At 38.7% G+C, this 22,057-nt stretch overlaps 3 protein-coding genes across 9 annotated transcripts in view; 2 read left to right on the top strand and 1 right to left on the bottom strand.

Moving 5' to 3' along the window:
• Positions 1 to 2,701, top strand: part of TIAM2 (TIAM Rac1 associated GEF 2) — a 126,330-nt gene extending 123,629 nt beyond the window's left edge. For all 3 annotated transcript variants that reach the window (XM_050949637.1, XM_050949636.1, XM_050949635.1), the window contains one exon: positions 1,469 to 2,701. In XM_050949637.1, the coding sequence (XP_050805594.1) occupies positions 1,469 to 2,109 (641 nt within the window). In that variant the 3' untranslated portion in view covers positions 2,110 to 2,701. The remainder of the gene's footprint in view (positions 1 to 1,468) is intronic.
• A 350-nt stretch (positions 2,702 to 3,051) lies between these two features.
• Positions 3,052 to 22,057, bottom strand: part of TFB1M (transcription factor B1, mitochondrial) — a 49,124-nt gene continuing 30,118 nt past the window's right edge. For all 5 annotated transcript variants that reach the window (XM_050949814.1, XM_050949813.1, XM_050949815.1 and 2 more), the window contains 2 exons: positions 5,608 to 5,735; positions 3,052 to 3,521 (listed from right to left, as the gene is read on the bottom strand). In XM_050949814.1, the coding sequence (XP_050805771.1) occupies positions 3,278 to 3,521; positions 5,608 to 5,735 (372 nt within the window). In that variant the 3' untranslated portion in view covers positions 3,052 to 3,277. The remainder of the gene's footprint in view (positions 3,522 to 5,607; positions 5,736 to 22,057) is intronic.
• Positions 12,542 to 21,622, top strand: CLDN20 (claudin 20). The gene is made up of 3 exons (XM_050949913.1): positions 12,542 to 13,131; positions 13,513 to 13,706; positions 17,935 to 21,622. Exon 3 carries the CDS (start codon positions 18,030 to 18,032, stop codon positions 18,687 to 18,689), a length of 660 nt encoding a protein of 219 aa, XP_050805870.1. The 5' UTR covers positions 12,542 to 13,131; positions 13,513 to 13,706; positions 17,935 to 18,029; the 3' UTR covers positions 18,690 to 21,622.

Below are 22,057 nucleotides of genomic sequence, written 5' to 3'. Positions count from 1 at the left end.
AGGCAATAGGGGACTCGCTCGTAGGAAGCGGTGACGCAGAAAAGGATTTGGGGGTCCTGGTGGATAATCCGCTGAACATGAGCTCCCAGTGTGATGCTGTGGCCAAATGGTAGCTTTGGGTGCATAAATGGGAACGTTCGATTAGGAGTAGAGGTTATTTTAAGTGTTTCTGGCACTGGTGTGAGTGCTGCTGGAATACTTTGTCCAATTCTGGCATCCACAATTCAGAAGAATGTTGATAAATTGAAGAAGGTTCAGAGAAAGGCCTTCACTCATTCTTAAGGCTCATAAAACATGCCTTATAGCAGTGGTCCCCAACGCGGTGCCCGCAGGCGCCATGGCGCCCGCGGAGGCATCTTAATGCACCCGCGTCCTGGCCTCCGGGAGAATACCTGCCAAAATGCCGCCAAATTTCAGTGGCATTTCGGTGGGGACGCCTCTCGCTGACGATGCTTGCCATCGACAAGTGACGTCATCGAGAGGCAGCACTCCCGAATTTCAGCGGCGACGCCTCTCGATGATGTCACTTGTCGACAAGCGGCGTCAGCGAGAGGCGTCGCCTCTGAAATGCCGGGGCATTTCGGTGAGTGCTCTACTGCTGCAGTGGTCCTTCGGCTGGCGAAGGTTGGAGACCACTGTCTTATAATGATACGCTAAATAGACAATAAGCTACCCCTTAACTTTCTCTTTGCTAGACTGAGGAGATCACCCTAAGTACCTAGACAGGGAACACACATTTAATAATGACACCTTTCTCTGCTAGATTGAAAAGCTAACACAATTCAATGGCTAGAAATTGAAGCTAGACAAATTCAGACTGGAAATAAGGTATCAATTTCTAACAGTGTAATTAACCACTGAGATGTGAATTCTTCATTACTGGCCATTTGAAAATCAAGACTGGATGTTCTTCTAAAAGATCTGTTCTAGGCATTATTTGGGGGAAGTTCTGTGGCCTGGTTATACAGAAGGTCAGACTAGATGATCACAGCCTTTTGGCCTAGGAATCTATAAATTGGCCACTAGTGTTGCCAATATTGCAAGTCCTCTCCAGCTGGACTTGAGACAGTTATGACTGCAGCATTCCTCTTGCATCATAGGAAGCAACTGACAGAAAAATGAATTTGTACTCTGATGGCACTTGGCCATACGATACACTAGGTAATTGACCCTGCTGCACAATTGTTTAGATTTGTTGTTTTGCAAACCATATCTGTGGCTTTATGAAGGATTTTGCATGTACTAAATACACAACAACTTTACAACTGCTAGAGCAATATAAAATCAAATACTATCAGTACCAGCAGTCTGATCTCAGAGGATACAAAACATTTTAATCAAAATGTGACTAATTAAATTATAAATCAGCCATAATCCTTTGATTATGCTACTGAGGGATACTGTATAATTCCCTTGTTTTGTGAAAGCTGTTTTAATGCAAAAATAAGACTGCCTTTTACACTTGCAGCTTCCACAAGACCCCTGAAGGTACTGAAGAATTCCTCCAGTAATGAGTGGAACAATGATACAGGGAAAGGAAACTTACTGGATTCTGATGAATGCAGCCTGAGTAGCAGTACTCAGAGTAGCAGCTGCCATACCACAGAAAGCACACAGGAATCCAAAAATTCATCTCCTGTGAAACACTTTCCTAGCTGCACATCAGATTTTTCAAACAGCCTTGTCAAGGAATCTGATATTCTCAGTGATGATGATGATGACTATCAGCAGAGCCTAAAGAAGGGCAGTCCTACAAGAGACATTGAAATACAGTTCCAGCGACTGAAGATTTCAGAAGAGCCTAGTGCTGACACAGAGCACAAGCCACTCACTGAAAAAGAGGCTGGGGATGATTATAAGGCAGGAGAATATCCAAAGCTGGTGCGAGGGCATTTCTGTCCAATTAAACGAAAAGCAAACAGCACAAAGCGTAACAAGGGAACGTTACTGGCTATGCAAGAACATCACCATTCTCTTGACAGTCACTCTGACAGTGCAAACTTAGATCTGAATTCTATTTTAGAGAGGGAATTTAGTGTCCAGAGTTTAGCTTCTGTAGTTAATGAGGACTGCTTTTATGAAACCATAGAAAGGCATGGAAAATCCTAGCTGTGAGAGTGCTATATGATTTAACAGGTTATTTAAAATGTTAATGTCCACATAAAATTTGACTTGATTTGCTTTGAAACTAGTGATTATGTGGAAATTGCTGAAAAACTACTGTTGGTTTTGTGCACTAATACATTTTTCCACAAAAATATAGTTGTAAAGGATTCTTAAGTTATTTTAATTTATTTGGGATCAAGAAAAATAGATTAAGCTGGCTAGTGTCTGTAAATTAGTTCATCCCTTTTGAGCAGTTAGCGAGATGATGTTGTGTCCCTTAAAGAGGTGCATTCTAATTATTTTAAGTTATGTGGAAAAGGTGCTGGAGGAATTGTTTTTTTTTAAATAAAGCTATAAGATCACAACTTTGGGCATTTTTTCAGCAGTTTTAATTTTTGCTTTATTTAAAGCAGAATTAAGTTATTTTAAGGTGTTTTAGTGCACAAGAGTGCAGGAGTCCATTTTTGTAAGTTGCAAGATGCTGTTAACTTTATATATATGTAAATATAAAAACAAAGCTTGTACTGTAATCTTCTTTTATTTGATTGTATTTTTATTTTCTCTATCAACTTGTACAGTAAAAGGAAAATGAGCATTATGTCTAGTTTCTTGCTTTATTCACAGCTTTCTCCAAATGGAGCTTTCAAGACTGAGTTCTTTTGTTTGGGATAAGTAAGAGTATAAGCAGGCCTTCTGTGCACTTTATCCTTTGTGAAGCTATTTGCTTGAGTAAATTAATATAAGATTTCTGCCCAGTAGAGTGGAGTGTTTCTAGGATAAGGAGAGTGAAATGAAAAACCACTATCACATTATATTGTTTGGTATACTGGAATAGTAAGTAAAATTTTACTTTAAGGACTCACTCATACAAATTTCAGAGAGGCCCCCATTCGCCAGGTTCTGAAGCATGTGTCTAACTTTGTTTTTCAGGTCTTGATTCAGCATGGTAGAGTGGAAAATACACCGAACCTTAGCAGGTTAAGGATCCCATATTCAGGGCATCCTCTTTCTGTATAGCAGAATGGAATAAATAAGGAAGATAGGACCCTCGCCCTATTCCTCCAGTATTTCAACAAAGTGTGTATATATAGATGTGTAATCTTGAAAACAGTCGCCTTTTTATAGACTGTGCATCTAAAAAAAAAAAAAGTGTGTGCCTGATTTGTTAGAGCTAGTCTCCCTGTTCAGACTGCTCCAAGTATCTTTTTTTTCTAGTTCTCTTCTTCTGCTTCAGTTCTTCCCTGTAGTTGTAACTGAAAAGGTTTGTATCTTCATCACACATTTTCCTGTATGCATCACACAGGTTTTTAAAATGTAAAATGGAGAGCTGAGCTGGACGCAGAATTGGATCCACATCTGCCAACATCAGCATCTGTTCACTTTTTTCCAAGCGTTCAGCTTCTGGAAACAGGATTCTAAAAGGGAGCAAAGAAGACGACATTCAAATAAATTTTTTCTTAAAAAAAAAAATTTGCTTTCACCCCTGTGCTTTTCTTAACAAAGATTTAGTTCAACATAAGCATATCCCCAATTTAAACGCTTAGTTTGCGGAAAAGAAATAGATCTTCTTAAATTTTCAATTATTTTCTTAACATCTAAACTTGAGTTGGAAAATTAAACAAATTTAGTGGGAGACTGCCAGTTTAACTCTGGAGTAAATGTGACTTCAACACAGACGTATGTATTTTAGCTCCATTTTAAATTATCTGTAATATTTAAATATTTAGGAAGGAGGGTACAAGAATTGATTATTTGGATAGTACTTGCCATCTTGATGACTTTTGGTAACCTTAGTAAAAAGAATCACATCTCTTGTGGAAAGATGTCACCTTTACTGTCTAGCAAGCTCAGTAGAGAAGCCAAGGATAAATAGGCCATAGAGGCTGAACATTTCAAATCTCAAATTATTTTGTAATTCAAAGGGGAGAATGCACTGGTCATGGAAAATATTGCATCTTGGAGTGGTCACATTAGATAATTTAAACATCTATAATGCTCTAAAATGAGACTTGTATAGTAACTTAACCTGTAAATGTATCAATTCCTTTACATGCCATATGTTGTACTCATTCAGCCTACCACCTTGCTTTCACATAACTGTGTCCAAAACATCATATTATAAGAACTCCTGAGTTAGCATCTAGAATTTGCTAATTTCCTTTGACCAGCTAAACAATAAGAGGATTGTGATCCTTAATTACATGCTAGACACAGTACTAAGGCACGTTAAGCTGCTACTGGATACAAGACATACAAAAAAAATGCAGATTTTTTTTTTTCCTTACAGAGAACTTTGAACAGTATCAGAAATTTGAGATTAAACAATAACTGATCTTTTTAATCTTCTGAAAATACAAACACAGCAATGTTTAATTTCTGCTCATCAGTAGTTCTTTCTGAACTAAGAGTGTGTCACACACTAGCTCATCCTGTTCACTTACCACCTCCCAAAGGTATGTATTCAGCCACTAGCATGGACAAATTGGCATTGCAGGTTTAGCTCAACTGCTGGCACCCCAGAGAATAAATGTTGCTCACCTGCTATGGTGAGATACTCTGCTGCACCACTAAAGGATGCAGCAGAGCTGGCAACCCCGAGTCAGATGCAATTCTAGGCTGCTCCACAGACCTAAGTGATCCCCAGCATAATTAGACAACCCAACAGGGATGGCTAAAGTTACAGAAGCACAGACCCAGCTTCCTGTGAGCAGCAGCTCTCCCCAGAGCCTCTGCAGCTTTGCATTCTGTGACCCTGACGTGGGTATGCCCCCAATGTTAGTGTCTGAGCCGGTCCTCAGACGATAGTATACAACTGTCTTCCTCAGTTTCTGCACTGGACCATTCTCCCTGAGCTTTTAGAATGTCTTTATACCACTGCAGCCTTTTTACCCAGTGTAAACAGCCCAGAGTGGAGGTGAGGATCTCACTTTTTGCCACTACCTCCATATGAGTAATAATTCTCCCCCTGTTCCTGGCCAGTAAAATATAATGTAATCAATCTATCTTCAGTTCAGAATTTTAGACCTTTTGGACACAACCCACACAGGCTCTTGTCCAGAACATATTTTGTCAGTATCTGGGTCAGTTACTTATATATTTCAGTCTTTATTCACAAATCTGTATTCAGAAGATTAAAACCTTTTTAAAAAAAAAAAAAAAAAAAAAAACCAAACTATTCAAAAGCTTATAAATTTAACCTGGTAATGCCACAGGCTTAAATTCTGTATTGTGCAAATAAAAAAGCATTAGGGCTTAATTATGGAGCAAGGGTGCACCCAGAGTAAACTTCTGTGGAAATGATACTAGAATTGCTTTTGTCTTCAGTCAGTGTTTTGAGGAGAGCTGGATGTGATGAACTGAGATACCTTGTAAGTGCTACAGATTTACAAGAAGTGAACAAACTCAGAGTATGGAACGAAAGCTCCATTATTCTTGATGGATTTAGTAGGCATCAACAACAATAGTGTTCTAAAGAGAATTCTGGTTAAAGAATTTACTTACCCCACTCCCCGACAGCAGTATTTTCTTCTGAACTGAAAAACACTTTTAACGACCCTTTCCACCAGCTTAAAGGGTTGCTGTATCTTTGGTTGCACCAAAGGGGTAAAGTGCACTACTGACACATCCACCTATAAAAAAAGCAAAGTATTAGATACAGATAATGAACACAGGTTTGCATTTTCTATTTTTTTGCCCTCCAGTGTACATTCTTGCCATTCCTAAAGTAGCAGCGTGGGTGTCAGGAATCAGCATTTGGCATAACATAAAGATACATTAATGGCTTGAAAATAACTCGAAGATACAGAGCTGTGAAATAACATTACAATTACTCAAGTTCAAGGGTGAAATTCAACCCTAGGGTCTTGTCTTTTACCTTCAAGGCCCTTCACAAGTCTGCCCTTTTACACTTATCCACTTGCCTCTTATTGCATCACATATACATGCCCCTGCTGCTCTGCCAATGATACCAGCTTCAACCATGTGCTTCTCTGCTCCTCTCTCAAACATCTCTGTACTTTTTTCCATGCCACTTCCTGTGTTGGAACACACTCCCAGAATTAATCCATGAAGCTAATAACCCCTCTTCCACACCCTCCTAAAAAGACACAATTCTGCCATAATATAGAGAAGAAATTAGCCAACATTTAACAGCTGGGCTGAGGGGCAGTTGAGGAAAGTCATTATTTATATTTATATATTAGACTCATAGACTTCAGGGTCAGAAGGGACCAATATGATCATCTAGTCTGACCTCCTGCACAAAGCAGGCCACAGAATCCTACCCATCCACTTCAATAACTCAGACATAAGTTAGGAGTTTGTTACAGAAGTCTTCAAATTGTGGTTTGAAGACCTCAAGCTGCAGAGAATCCACCAGCAAGTGACCCATGCCCTACGCTGCAGAGGAAGGTAAAAAACCTCCAGGGCCTCTGCCAATCTGCCCCGGAGGAAAATTCCTTCCCGACCCCAAATATGAGCATGTGGGCAAGACTCACCAGCCAGCACTCAGGAAAGAATTCTCTGCAGTAAGTCAGATCCCATCCCATCACAGACCACTGGGCATACTTACCTGCTGATAATCAAAGATCAATTGCCAAAATTAAGCTATCCCATCATACCATCCCTTCCATAAACTTATCAAGCTTAGTCTTAAAGCTAGATATGTCTTTTGCCCCCACTACTCCCCTTGGAAGGTTGTTCCAGAACTTCACTCCTCTAATGGTTAGAAACCTTCATCTAATTTCAAGTTTAAACTTCCTAGTGTCCAGTTTATACCCATTTGTTCTTGTGTCTACATTGGTACTAAGCTTAAATAATTCCTCTCCCTCCCTAATATTAATCCCTCTGATATATTTATAAAGAGCAAGCATATCCTCCCTCAACCTTCTTTTGGCCAGGCTAATCAAGCCAAGCTCTTTGAGTCTCCTTTCATATAACAGGTTTTCCATTCCTCGGATCATCCTAGTAGCCCATCTCTGAACCTGTTCCAGTTTGAATTCATCCTTCTTAAACATGGGAGACCAGAACTGCACACAGTATTCCAGATGAGGTCTCACCAGTGCCTTATATAAAGGTACTAACACCTCTTTATCTTTGCTGGAAATACCTCACCTGATGCATCCTAAAACCGCATTAGCTTTTTTAACAGCCATATTACAGGTCTTGCTCACCCTTCATCATATGTTTCATATTGTATTAGGGCTTGTGTAGACTAGGTACAACGAGTAACATTTGAATGTGTTAGCTAACATGTTTTAAAACTCTAGGCTAGCCAAAGGCAAATTGCATTTTAACACGTCTTAGCCAGTTGAGGTGAACTCTGCAGGAGTAAGTTCAAGTGATGAATGAGCAGCATAGTTACTGCTAGTGCACTACAGTTCTTGCAACAGTTCATCTGTAATCCTTGTGTTACATGTTTCCTATTTTATTCTGTTATTTTTATAGTATTTTTTATAGTATAAAAAGTAAGCTCTTTGGAGCAGGGACTGTTCTGAGTTCGCTTAATGGAAGTTGTTGGAATAATGTAGTCTCAATCCTCCTATATAAGCAACAACAACAAAGTTCTAAAAGTAAAATGAAACAGTAACTGTCTACTGTACATAATCATCCTTGACAAATTAATCTGATTAAATTACTTAACCATAAGTACAGACAAGGCTAAACATTTTCATTCTGAACAACAAGGAATACTGGATTGTAGGGGTAAATTTTCAAAATAAAGGATCAAATTCTAGTCAGTTTCTTGAAACAGCTAGTTCTAAAGCACACAAGTCTATTTTTGATTTAATCCTGAGTAACACACAGGACTTTGTTCAAAATTGTAGTTGAGTAACTAAGTAATATTGAACGTACAACAATGAAGTAAAAACATCTTTATAAGAGGGATCAGACTGAAAATTAGTACTACACTAGTATTAGAGTAAAGTATACTCAACTTTAAGGATGACGTGCTGAGCAGTAAAAATTTGTAAATTTCTCATTAAAATCAGTTAATGCATCAGAACAGGAGACCAGCCAATGCTGTACTTATCTTTAAAAAAAGCACAAGAATTGATCCTGGGAATTACAAAACAGTGAGCCTCTCTGCCAAACTAGGCAAACTGATTTAATACAGAGCTATAAAACAACTGGATGAGGAATATATGATAAGAAACTAGTATGGTTTCTGTAAACAGCATCTCCTCAACCTGTCTGAACCCACATTTTCTGTTTGAAGTCTCACACAAGAGATTATTAAAAGCAGCTTAGGACTTCTCTACACAAAGCTTTGGTATTGGTTTAACAATTTGGGGTCCCCCCCCCAATAGTTATACTGGTACAGCTCCTGGAATAGATGCAGATATACCAATTGGTAGATCTTATTCCCTTTCCCCTATACAAATAACGATACTGGCAGAAGCACCTTTATACCAGTATAACTGTGTCCACACTACGGGGGCTGTGGTATAGTTAAAACAGTACAAGTTTTGTGGGTAGACTAGGCCTCCTAGGGTGACGAGACAGCAAATGTGAAAAATCGGGACAGGGTGGGGAAAAGAGATAAAAGGCTCCTATATAAGACAAAAGCCCAAAATATCGGGACTGTCCATATAAAATCAGGACATCTGGTCACCCTAAGGACTTCACAGTCAATACCGAAAGAGGTTATAATAGTGGAGGTGGGAAGGGCTAGGATTTCTATTAGGATCAATATTTCCTAAAATGTTTGTTAATTATCTGGAAGTGAGGATGAACAGTGAAGTGGAAAAATGATGTAGGTGAGTCGAGTACAGTGGATTATGAGGAACTTCGGAAGGACTTTACAAATATATAAAGTTACATATGGAATTTAATGGCAACAAATGCAAGGGAATCCAGACTTAAGAAATATTTTAATTACTCAAACATTGATGGGCTCTACACTAACAGTACCCACACAAGAAAAATATCTGGGCCTCACTTTGGACAGTTCAATGAAAACTTGTGCTCAAAGTACAGTAGTGTCAGTGGGAAAAAAATCCAAGAAGATTTTAGGCTGATAAACACCAAAGAATAACAGTGAACATGTAATTCCACATACAAACAATGTTATGCCCACAGCTTGAAAACTGCATTTAAAAGTTTTCTATAAATCCTGCTTCCAAAAAAATATAGCAGAAAGAGAAGGGCAACACAGAGTTACAGGCTTGAAGAGAGAGACAGGCTTGAAGAGAGAGAGAGAAGAGAAGGACAGGGTGACCCTGTGGATAAGGCAGTGGATGGGACTCTATTAAGAGATTTGGAGTCTGTCCCGGCTCTTCCACTGACGTGCTGTTTGACCGTGGCAGGTCACAGCAGCTCTCCATGGCCACTCAGACCTTTTGTACATTTTCTCCTTTTAGACTAAGATCTTCAAAGAAGGGCCAGTCTCTTACTACGTGCATGTCACAATGGAATCCTGATCGTGGTTGGGGCTTCTAGGCACTAAAGTAATATAGATAGGAACAATAATAAAAGAAATACAGAATGCCCTGCAGTAAATGACAAATGACATAAGGTCCAAATGTAGTGAAACTGAAAAAGAGTAGAAAGGAGAGGAATAAGGGGACATTACAGAGATACATAAATAAGAATGAAAGGCACAGAGAATCATAGAATATCAGGGTTGAAAGGGACCTCAGGAGGTCATCTACTCCAACCCACTGCTCAAAGCAGGACCAATCCTGAGGCAGCTTTTTGCCCTAATCCCTAAATGGCCCTCTCAAGGACTGAACTCACAACCCTGGGTTTAGCAGGCCAATGCTCAAGCCACTGAGCTCTCTCTCCCCATCAGGTCAATAGAATTTTCTTATTTAGTTTTTCACACAATACAGGAACAAGGCAATATCCATTAACACTGAAAGACAACAAACTAAAACAGATAATTACATATACTATATGTATTAACCACATTGCATAATTAACCTATGGAATCTACTGCCAAGAGTTAGTGTGGCAATGAAAAGAACAGGAGCACTTGTGGCACCTTAGAGACTAACACATTTATTTGAGTATAAGCTTTTGTGGGCTACAGCCCCCTTCTTCGGATGCACAGAATGGAACATATAGTGAGGAGATATATATATACATACAGAGAACATGAAAAGGTGGGAGTTGTCTTACCAACTCTGAGAGGCCAATTAAGTAAGAGAAAAAATGAAGTTAGCATCACTGGAAAGGAATTAAATATTCAACTGAATAAGAATATTATTTGCAGATATATTAGATAGGATAAAAAGTACAAAGGATATCAACCCTCATGCTGTAAGATGTAAACCAACCATTAACTGCCTGGGGTTAGAAGGAAATTTCTTTCACAGGCATGTTACTGCATATTTGTCTATTACGGAAGTTTTACACCTCCCTCTGAAGCATCTGGTATTGAGCTATGTCAGACTACATGAACCACTGGTCTGGACTGAAATGACAATCTGGTTACTACACTCAAGTAAATCCAGAAAAATTCCACCTGTCAATGAAAAAAAGATTCGCATCAGTGTAACTGAAACCAGAACTTGGTCCCGGGAGTATATGCTGCAGCCAAAAAAAAAAAAAATTTCATGAAAAGACAAATGCGCATCCAAATTAATTATCTGCATATGCAAAATGCATACTTAGCTGGGAAAATTTAGCAGCTGGACATGCAAGTGCTGGTTTGCATATGCAAAAACATATTTTACATGCACAATCAGCTGTTTGCTCAGGCATCGTGAGTACTCAAGTTTAGGTGACTGTTGTTTAAAATTTAACCTAAGACATAAAAAACCCAATATTCACAAAATAAGAGGTAACAGAACCAAAACAACCCATTTGGGTCATCCACCCTGCCCCCCCTGCATTTTGAAGAACGACTTCAAAGTGAGATATATGAATCCTTGGTTTTGGAAGTAGGAGTTACCTTTGTAAAGAAAATTTCAGAAAAAAATTAAATGCAATTTACAATTTAGGAGGACACCAGCTTTCCTTTGGAAGAAAATCTGCAATCTCACAGCTGACCAGCAATATTTTCAGCTTCTAGAAAAAACAAATCACTCCTCAGCAGTCACTCAATTACAGGAACCGTTTTCGTTAGAAACCTAGGAAACTGCCTGGTTACTATGGCAACAGGTACAGGAAAATGCTTTTTACTTGTAATTGGACACTTTCTTTAAATTACCTACATTATTATCCCCTTCTTTCTATTTTATGCATATTAAAAAGGCTAGAATAACATAAACTAGCAGCACAGTGTACACAAATGCATTTAAAATATATGGATTCATTTGCTTATCTTACTGTCAGCTCTTTTTCCTTATTTTCCAAATATTTTTAATAGGCAAAAAATAATTACAAATAATGCAAAAATAAAGTAATAATAAAAGCTAAAAATGTTTAAAGTTGAAATAAACTGATCTACCAACAGTGTAACAACACTCATTATCACTCCTTGTTCCAGCAGGGTATCCTAGTACGATGGAGATTTCTGCCACATGATACAACAACATCAACACAAACATCTAATTTAGCTTAGGTCTGCCCATTCCCTGGACAATGAAAACAAATGCACTAAAGAAAAATCAGTTTGTGCGCCAGTCAATTGTTCAGGTAAAGTAACTATCACTTACCCAGCAGTCGCAACAAAGCTCAGATTATGGGAAATACACGTCTGCGGCAGAGCAGTGCAAGCTACACCCCTAGACACTCCTTTCTTAGATTGTTTTATTTTAAAACTTCACCAAAATGAGAAGCAACAATTGTCTTCACTCTAAATAAGATGGGCACAAGCCAGCACCCTGAGAGACAAGAGTTCTCCGAACTAGGGTTTTATCTGTCCACCACCGAGATAAGGGACAGTTGTATATTTTGAAAGCAGAACTAATTTCCTCAAAATTCGTAACGTTCACATCTCGGGTTTTCATTCAGGTTTAACCCTAGTGAAAAATAATATTCAGGAAAATATTCTTTTCTCATTTGCAGTTGTGCCACCCCACTAACACCATTGGACCTGATTCTGATATCACACCAGCTTGAGGCCCAACATTTGAAAAATTTCCCTGGAATTTCTTTGCTTTTGTGCAGTAAGTTAGAACTTCAACATTGCTGGGGGTGGGGGGCGCTTGGGGAGGGAGGGTATGTTTAATTTCCTCTTATTCCCCCCACCCCTCTCAAACAGCAGAACTAAAGATACATCATCTCTTTGAAAACTTTGAGTTTTACAGGCTGTATTCACTCAAAATATTTTAAAAAGTATCTCATAGACTCATAGACTTTAAGGTCAGAAGGGACCATTATGATCATCTAGTCTGACCTCCTGCACAATGCAGGCCACAGAATCTTACCCACCCACCCACTCCTGTAACAAACCCCTAACCTATGTCTGAGTTATTGAAGTCCTCAAATTATGGTTTGAAGACCTCAAGCTGCAGAGAATCCTCCAGCAAGTGACCGTGCCCCAAGCTGCAGAGGAAGGCGGAAAATCTCGTGCACTATAGGATTTCAGTGAACTAAACTAAGACGACTACAAGTAGGCAACAAAGTGCCCTCATTTTGATTAAATCTAAGACACTTGTAGGTCACTTCTTTATGGATCAAAACTTACTGATAATTTTTGGTCTATGAGAGGTATGGAAAGTTGTACATATTACACAGTAATTGTAATACTGTGGTTCAGCATTAAAATACTAACTCTTTAGAGTTCATTACGTTATAGAAGAAAGTCTCCCCCCGGTTATGATGAGCCGCTAATATTCTTCATAAGAAAGTGATAACACAAAAGCATTTTAAGTTCTCACAAATCCTGCAACACAAATATGTACCTTCACAGCTCATAAATTATACATCTTTATCTCACTGCACAACCAGCATTTTCGCCACCCTGCTCTTGATTTAACATGCTTCTTCACATTGACTTGTTAGGGCCAATTCGCCAGTGCTCTGTGTTTACTATGTAAGCCTCCATGAGCGTTACTACTTTATTCATTCATCCAAGCTCATGGAAAGAATCAACTACAGGAAGATCCACAGAAGATTAAAGGCTGTTAATGAAAGGTATGTAAAACATGAAAATCACATGGAATTGCATGTAACATTTCTAATCATGAATTCAAGCTAACTGTATAAATCTTACTAGGAACTGTAAACTCATATATACAATTATCTGATATAAAACTCCTTTATTCTGACTCTCAATTCCATTGAAATCCACTCTAAAATCTTTTTAAAACACACACATACAAATTTTCTAGATTCTCAAGATTTTCCTGTATTTGCCAAATGTTTATAATGTTCATCATGGGATCTGGATATCATTATGTATTTAGGACAAAGGTTTTACATGTGTTTTTCTCATAATCTCTTCGCTTTTGCTCACTACCAGAGTGTTTCTCTAACACAACTCATTGAACAAAGTGTTCCTTTATTCTCTGGTAGATGGAACTGAGCGAGAGAATGGGCAACAGGGCTACACTTGTGGCAGAAGAGAGAAAAAGAACACACAAAGCAATTTTTGCTTAATAAAACGCCAATGCTATTTTATATGAAGAACAGATCTTTGCATTCCAGAGAAACTGTATTTCTACAGGGCACTGGCAGTGAAGAAAACATCTCAGACCTCACATTCAGCGGTAAGTGCTACACAAACAGAAACTGAAGATAGTATTTTTATTATGGTTCACAGTGTTTATGCTAGGTTTTACAGTGCCTGGAATTTACCACATACCTATGAATTACAACATACAACTACTGCTAGCAATGTTTTCGATTGATGTTTGCAGGTTTAAATATGTTGAAACTTACAAATGAAGTTTGAGAAAAGCTGATAACTCAAAACCCCAAATGTGCTGATCAAGCCACACTTTTAAAATGAAAGTTTTGAGATGATCTAGCCATGCAAATTAGCCCTGTAAATGGAAGCTACACCATGCCTTTACAGGGTCCTGTTACAGCAAGTGCAAGATGCTTTTGCTGAAGAAATTCTTGGTAGTTTGAGCAAACTGAAGGGATTCTGAAAAAGGGGAGATCTTCTAACTGGATGGCCTGAGTTACTGATGTTAAAGCTAAAATAACTTTAGGAACAGTTTTTCTAAAATTTGTACCTTAACTGTAACAATTTGGCGAATGTATCAACTATATGTCGGAAAGATGTAGAACAGCCTTTTAAATGACTAAAACTATGCTAACTACCACATGGAAATTCTAATTGCATTCACTAATCCCACACACTACAAAAATTGGAGAATTACTTGATTACTAAATACCGAAGTCTTTAATGGGCAGTGCTTCCACACAGACACTGATCTAAACTAATTTCACTTTGCTGTACATAAGAAAATAAGAGCAAACTATTTGAGAAAAGCTTGTGTTCCACTTCAACTTTCCCCACATACTATTTCTTGTGACTTTTCCCTAAACCTCTGACATTAAAAATTCCACTTGTTTTAATTTACACAAGTAAAAAAATTAAATGACATTTTAAAAAAGTGTTCAAACAGCACTGAGCTTGGCAACCACACGACTGAAGTCCAGGCCTGCCCCTTCCCTGTGGCTCTGCTAAAAGCCCCAGACAGCCAACAACAGATGTAATTTCATAAGGCAAGCTTTGCCTAATCCTGGCCTCCCTCACAGGCTCCAGCAACTCCAAGTTGCCTTACTTGGGATGACAAACAGAAGTGGCCTCATTTCTATTCACCCTGACTCCCAGAAGATTCAATCATTTTAAAGGGAATTGTGTCCACGCTCATAAACATATATCCTTGGTACTACGTTACTGCAAGTGTTCTGGCTTTTGTTAATGTAGCCTGACCCTCCATCTGTAATGTGAGTGAAAAAAATTCCTCTTCAATACCATGAGTTTAAAAAAAGTGCCAGCCTAAGCAGCAAAGCTGGGGTGTGTTTATGGTCAGAAATATGAATATGTAAAAATGGCACTTTCTTACACAGCACCTCTGTTCCCTGAGTATTCAAAATTATACAGTCTGATTTTAGTGACAAATTTATTTCCTTTAATTTCTTGTTAGTTTTGCAGAACTGTCATAGTTATGGAAAAGTGACTGGATTCTATTCTGGTTTGTCCATCAACAGAACTTTTCACTAAGGTCCCAATTCAGGAAAGCATCTCTTTTAGGGCAGCACATGCCTGAATTTATGCTAATAGAATTTAAGCAAGTGTGTAAGTGCTGTCCTGAACAGGGATAGAGTTAGGCATAGGTTTAAGTGCTTTCTTGGGACCTAACATCCAACTATAGATTCTTTATTATTGAGGACATTGAGAAATTCAAAGTGCAGAGGTTTGATTTTCAGATCTTTAGCTGAACTGGCAGGGCTGGTGAGTTAGGAAAATCATAATTTTACTTGTGAAATGAGCAAGTTTGATGTGAAAGTTATTAAAACACGTAAATGTGAAACCCCACAATCATTTTTACAGGATCATTTCATATTTCAACTGCACTGCAATCATATTTTTTAAAAGGTTTGAATTTAACTAACCTTATTCAGATATTTTATAAAAGGGTATAAAATACTCAGTATCAACGCCAGCTACAGAATGCCTCCAAAATTGTTTCACTCTTTTGGGTATAAATGCCCTCTTCCCTCCACACAACCTCCCTCCCCTGTAAAAGTAAGTATTTAACTGATTAAATACATAATTGGTTTTCACAACACATACACTTTGGTACACAACAGGCTCCCATCTGTAAATATATTTTTTTAGTTCATGACTCATTCACATAATAATACAAATGGAGCTTTTTAAAAACAAACACAAATCTCTCATCCCAAGAAGTGCCCAACTCAGCAAGACCAGAAATAAGGCTGTCCCACCAGACATTTTCAATGCTTTTTTTTTTAAATGCTGACAGCACATATTAGCTTCTCCTACTCTCCCTGGAGAACACTATGCAGTGGAAAAAAAAATGATAAAAACAGATTCTTCTTAAATGAAAGCCTATTACTCCCTGAATGGACTATACTGTTTTAGAACGGTTTGGTTCTTAATTGTAGGCTTTTGTCCACAGATGATGTCGCTAATCTGTTAATCAGGCTAATGTACACCCGTAAAAATAATTAATTATTTTGTTGAATCATCTCTCTCCAGATGAACATGCATAGTTATAATCCCATCTCCACCTCAGTATCTGGTTTCCCCCCCCATAAAAATACCTAGGGAGTCTTCTGGCCTTCTCATTCACATTGGGACTGTTCCTGAAGTCAATATGAGCCTTGCCACAGACTTCCATGAGCACAGGGTCAAGCCTTATTAATCTAGATGAGGTAAGACACAGATTATGGTACAGTTGGTATAAAGGTGGCAGAATCTACCCTAAGGTTATATCAGAGAGATAAGGTGGGTGAGGTAATATCTTTTATTTGACCAACTTCTGTGGGTGAGAGACACAAGCTTCTGATCTTACACAGAGCTCTTCTTCAGGCCTGGGGAAAGTACTGAGTGTGTCACACTGACACTTTCAGTACCTTTCCCAGGCCTGAAGAAGAGCTCCGTGCAGCTCGAAAGGTTGTCTCTCTTACCAAAAGTTGGTCCAATAAAAGATGTTACCTCATCCACCTTGTCTAATATCCTGACACCAACACAACACTGCATACAATAAAGGTTATATTGTAAATTAACCCCAGGTTTTTTCTCCCAGTCTTAGTGATTTAGGGTTGCCAGTTTTAGTTGGACATATTCCTTGAGGTTTCATCACATGACATAATCTTTAATTAAATATTAATCTTTCATTGCTGGAGACTCCAGCCAATTTTGAAGGGTTGGCAACCCTACAGTGATCGGAGATGAATACATTCAAAAGTCATTAAGAGCTGATCTTTTTTATTACAAAAACAATTGTAAACGATAATATTAAAATGGCTGGGGGAAAATGTTTGTTTTTCAGCCAAATACTTTATTTGAACATCAAGCTTCAATTTTAGGGAAAAAATTTTAACGCAGAGACTTAGAGCAGCCTCAGCTCCCAAAGTCACCAGGCCTTGTGGCATTCAGCACCTAAAACTAGATTTAACAAGGAGCTACTGATTGGAATGCCTTAACGTCACAGAAATACCACAAATCCAACAGCGACAGACGTTCTCTAGAACCTAAGACTGACAGATCAGTTGAATAACAGTGCAATCATTATTTCTGTTTGTGTTGACAATCATAAAACTGCTGCTAAAATCCTTCATGTGATCTTAGGACCATGTTCCTGGAACTAAAGAAAAAAATTAGAAAAGGATTACACCAATGATAGCCTAATTGTAAGTATATTTTAAATGAAGCTGACCTGTCTCTTCGCTCCTCCCCAAAAATATTTAATTCAGTGATGGTACTATTAGACACAAGAGTGGTTGCTATTTTTAAACAAGAACATTTTAGAACGAATAGAAAATGTTAATTGATTTTTTTAAAAATAAAAATATTGATAACAGCTATATGCCAATTCCTATTACACAATTAAGGTCAAGTACTTGAAGAGTAAAATATATTGTGCCCTAGTATGTTTGCCAAATTCTATAATTTTATATACAGCATGCACTTTGCCTAATAAGCCAAAAATCTGGATGCTACCATTAAACGTAACTTTGGTAGAGCAAGTTTTAGCTCATGGCTTAGTCACATATGAAAGGGCAGCTCTTTCTTGTTATCGATCTCTAAAACACTGTCCATTTGTAAACATTTACGTTCAAGTGCCTTGTGTACAGCTGCTCAGCTGTTTTGCAGGCTTCTCATCTGCTGCAGGGTCACGTTCAGATACTCATTCAGATAGCTCTTATTTTAAATGCAAGCTTTTTTGTTTCCTGATTTCGCCTTTCTTTCCCCCTGCCCTTCTCCTCCCCTCCTTTTTCTGTCACACACAGACGGCTACAGCCTTGGCTGGGAAGCTATCAGCCAGCTACAAACGTTTACAACGGAAGAGGAACAGACAGACAAAAGGTGACAGAAGATAATCATCATGGCATCGGCAGGTCTACAGTTCTTTGCTTTTATTTTAGCTTTGATGGGTGTTTTCGGTGCCATCACAGCCACCCTACTGCCCAACTGGAAAGTAAATGCAGATGTGGGTTCAAATATCATAACAGCTATAACACAGATGCAAGGGCTCTGGATGGACTGCACATGGTACAGCACCGGGATGTTTAGCTGCACTGTGAAATATTCCGTCCTATCCCTCCCTGTCTACATCCAGGCTGCACGGACAACCATGGTCCTGTCTTGCATCCTATCAGCTTTTGGGATCTGCATCTCCACAGTAGGAATGAAGTGCACAAAGTTGGGAGGAGACAGGGAGACCAAAAGCTACACTTCTTCTGCTGGAGGGGTCTGCCTCATCCTTGCAGGAATCTTTGAATTGGTACCAACATCCTGGTACACAAGAGAGATAATTTCAAATTTTATGGACCCAACAGTCCCAGAGAGCAGTAAAAATGAACCAGGAGGAGCTGTTTATACTGGATTCATTTCAGCAGGACTTCTGTTCATTGCAGGTGTGATCTTCTGCACAACCTGTTTTAAAAAGCAGCAGGGAGCATGGATTTACCCTACTAAGCAACAACAGTTTCCAGCCACACAGCAAGAGAACAATGCAGGCTACAACCTGAAGGACTATGTGTAAATATAGTAACGTCTATCAGCTGGGGCTTTTTTGTTTACTTAAGATTTAAAAAAAAAACTTAACTGTTCTTAATGTCAAGGCTGCAATTACATTTTAACAAGGTATTTTTATTTTTAATTAAAATCAGGAAAAAAGATGGCAGGAAATAAAGCATAAAAATCTGCTGCATTTTTTTTTTTGGTGCTGATTTTTCAAACCAAATTCTTTGGCTTTCCAGCTGAAATTTACTGAAGAGAAAGAAACCAATTCAAACAGTGCAATTAAACTAACGTTTAGTTACAGCACAGACAGTTAAACACAAAAGAAAATCTATTCAGCAAATACAGGATATCAGTAATGTACCAAAATTTGTGATTTATTTATTTTTTAGAGTTTCGTTTTAATTATGGCACAAACAAAACCAACTCTCCCTCTGTGTGAAGCCCCGTGCATTGCTTTTAATCACAGCCACATCTGCCTTTCGTTTCCAGCTCCCAACTGCCATGGTAACTAGATTTCTTTTTAAAAAACGCAGCCACATTGTATATCGGCATATCAGGAGCTGAAGCGCTAACGCTGTCATTGAGATACTGCCAAAAATGGCCCCCCCAAAATCACCACCTGCTGTGGGTTCCATGTTTTATTTTAAAAGAAAAGTCTACTAGGTAGTCTCCAACTGCTGGCAATCTACCACCAAACAACAACTGTTCAATTTGAGGAGGAACACAACAAAAGAAGTGTCATCATGATTGAGGAAATACTTGGAAGCTTTAACCCACTGACTACACATTTAGGCACAAGAAAAATCGGCACCCTCCCTGACTTATCTTCCTTACTCTACAAAGCAAACCACTAGCCTTTAATTAATGGAGTATTTCACCTCCTGTTATTTATTCATCATTTATTGAACCCTATACATTTTTGGCCCTTTTAAAATTTAATTTCATAGAACCTGATCCAACACCTGTTGAAGTCAATGGATCAAATCCACTGCAATATGCCATATACAGCAGTGGTCAATGACAGCATCTTAGTTTACAAGTACTTTATCGGTTTAATTAACTTGGTGAATGTTTCTAAAGCCTCAGAACCTTCTTTCCAGCATGCAGAACTTATTGGACATTTGTAGGCGATGTCTCATGTCAAATATTGTCCTAGATGTTAAAAAAAAAAAATGATGTGAATTTGCTGATGTAAGTGAGGGCATAAAAAGAGGAGTGGACCTAGGTTTGAATGTCTGGGGATATGACTCTGGACAAGTTCCTCACAGTTCAGTCAGGTACTAGAATATGTCTTGTTTATTCTTATGCAGCTTTTCAGTGCTCAGATTATTAGCTCATGAATCATTAAAATATATGGTAGAACTGTAGTATAAAATAGATTAATATAGTAAGCATCAAATAAAGAAATCTGAATGGTGTGGAAGGAGTGAAGCTTAATCTTTTGTTATGGGCTTTTATAAAGAGAGCAATGATTTTGTACTCACAATGACAGTGACTAGCATATATCCATTAGCTCTGAGTTACGAGAACTTGCCTTATATTATATGTTAACAGTGAGCATTTGACTATTTTATGAAGCAGTTTGTTTTGTACCATCACTGGCAACTGTGCCGGATCAGCAGTAATTCAGTGGTTCAGACTTAGCCAGAACCAGAACTGAAAAAGCCAAAGTTATTTAGGGACAGTGGCCTAGTGCACCACAACACTCCAAGACAGTTGTATTGAGTTTATGTTGTAAAAGAGTATACATTCAGGGGTGTATAGTTTTCTAGAAACACCTATATTTTTCTGGAGAACTGATTAATTGAGGTATTATTGTTTTAAAAATATTTACATGTCAAATCAGGAGCATCTCTAGCCTATACATTGAAATCAGTATTTTTTAAAAATCACCAGAGAAAACAAGAACCAAAAGAGTTGTCTTGGGAAAGACCCAAAAAATATTTATTTGCATGTTGTAAGCAAAACTGAGAATTTCAACTGTTACATAAGCAGCTAAGAAAGACTCCTTTGCCAAGACTACTTATATAGAAGAATCAGAAGTTCCTTATTTACCAAAGCAAAATCTAAGAAAGAACTTTTGGTTTAACTCACAACAAGCGCCTCAACAACTTCCCAAGAGAAAAAAAGCAGCTCCACACCCAGTATTGGTATCTAATTAAGGTTGTATAGTAGTCAAACTCTCAAGGATCATGGCAAAAAGTTGGAGGATAAATCTACAACAAGACAGCAGGAGTCGTAAAGCAAAATGTGGCAAAAGAAGTGTGAAAAATAGCTGCAATGTTTTTGTCTGCTGATTTCTGTTTCTTTTGCTCTTGCAATAGTCACTGTTTGCTTTAGTTTAGAGAGAAATATTCAATAAATAAAAACTTAACTTTAAGCATGTCGTCTTTTTTGAAGGGTACTAATCAGAAAAAGACGGGATTACAGGACTTCATTCTGATCAACCCATTGCCAGCTAAAAGCCTATCAACAGTCTGAGAGCCAGATCCTCAGGTGATAGAGCTCTACTTAACATAGGAGAGTGGGAGGCAACAGGGATCCAGTTACAGCCACCTGATTCAGGAGGCTGGTTTGCAGTAGCCCGTTTTGACTACACCAATGCTGCCATGCCCTCAACTAGCCTCCTTTGCTATAGAGGAGGGGATGACCAGCACAAAGTTGAGATTTTGGCCCCAGCTCTAGGTTTTCCTCATTTGCTCTCAGTTCACACATTTCTGCTATAAAAGGGAGCTAGGACTCACTGATATTACTTTATAAAAACTGAACATTGGAGGGAGTAAATGGCCAACAAAACAACTGGTCTTTAAAAATATAATTATAGATATTTAGTGCCCCTGACTGACCGTAGTCTTTTCTCCATGCTGGCTGTAAGAAGTTCCAGGTAGCTTTGAACGTAATTAGCAATGTGCGACACACAGAGGCTCGCGATGCAGAGGAAATTGGGGGGCGGAGGAGGGAAGCGGGGACGAGTGGGGGAGAGAAGATTAAGAGCAAAGAATCTGGGAGACAACAAGGCTGGAGGAAAAACAATGCAGCCCAGAAGAGGAGACAAAGACAGACAAAGACCTAGAAATGGGCTAAGGCAGGGGAGCGCAGTCTCCCCAGAAGAGCTCTGAAGGCGAGTTAGAGAAGTTGGCCAGAGTTTCGAACTCCCTGCTCCTCCTGAGAAGCACTGGTCTGTCTCCACTTCCTTTCTCACAGTTCAGGAGCTCTCTCAGTGGGTGGGAGGGGAGAGGATACAGGGCTGACCCCAGGGGTACTTTATATGACCCTGTTATCTTCAGGCTGCCTGTACTGTCCCTTGAGCTGCTTCTGCTGGGATATGAAATTACAAGAGAAGGTAGAGCAGGAAGGAAATCAGTAGAACTTGGAACTGTGGCTCTA

The sequence above is a fragment of the Gopherus flavomarginatus genome, chromosome 4, assembly GCF_025201925.1.
Source record: "Gopherus flavomarginatus isolate rGopFla2 chromosome 4, rGopFla2.mat.asm, whole genome shotgun sequence".
In the NCBI taxonomy this organism is placed as follows: domain Eukaryota; kingdom Metazoa; phylum Chordata; order Testudines; family Testudinidae; genus Gopherus; species Gopherus flavomarginatus.
The sequence above is the reverse complement of the archived record's forward strand: the minus strand, read 5'-3'. Positions and strand labels throughout refer to the sequence as shown.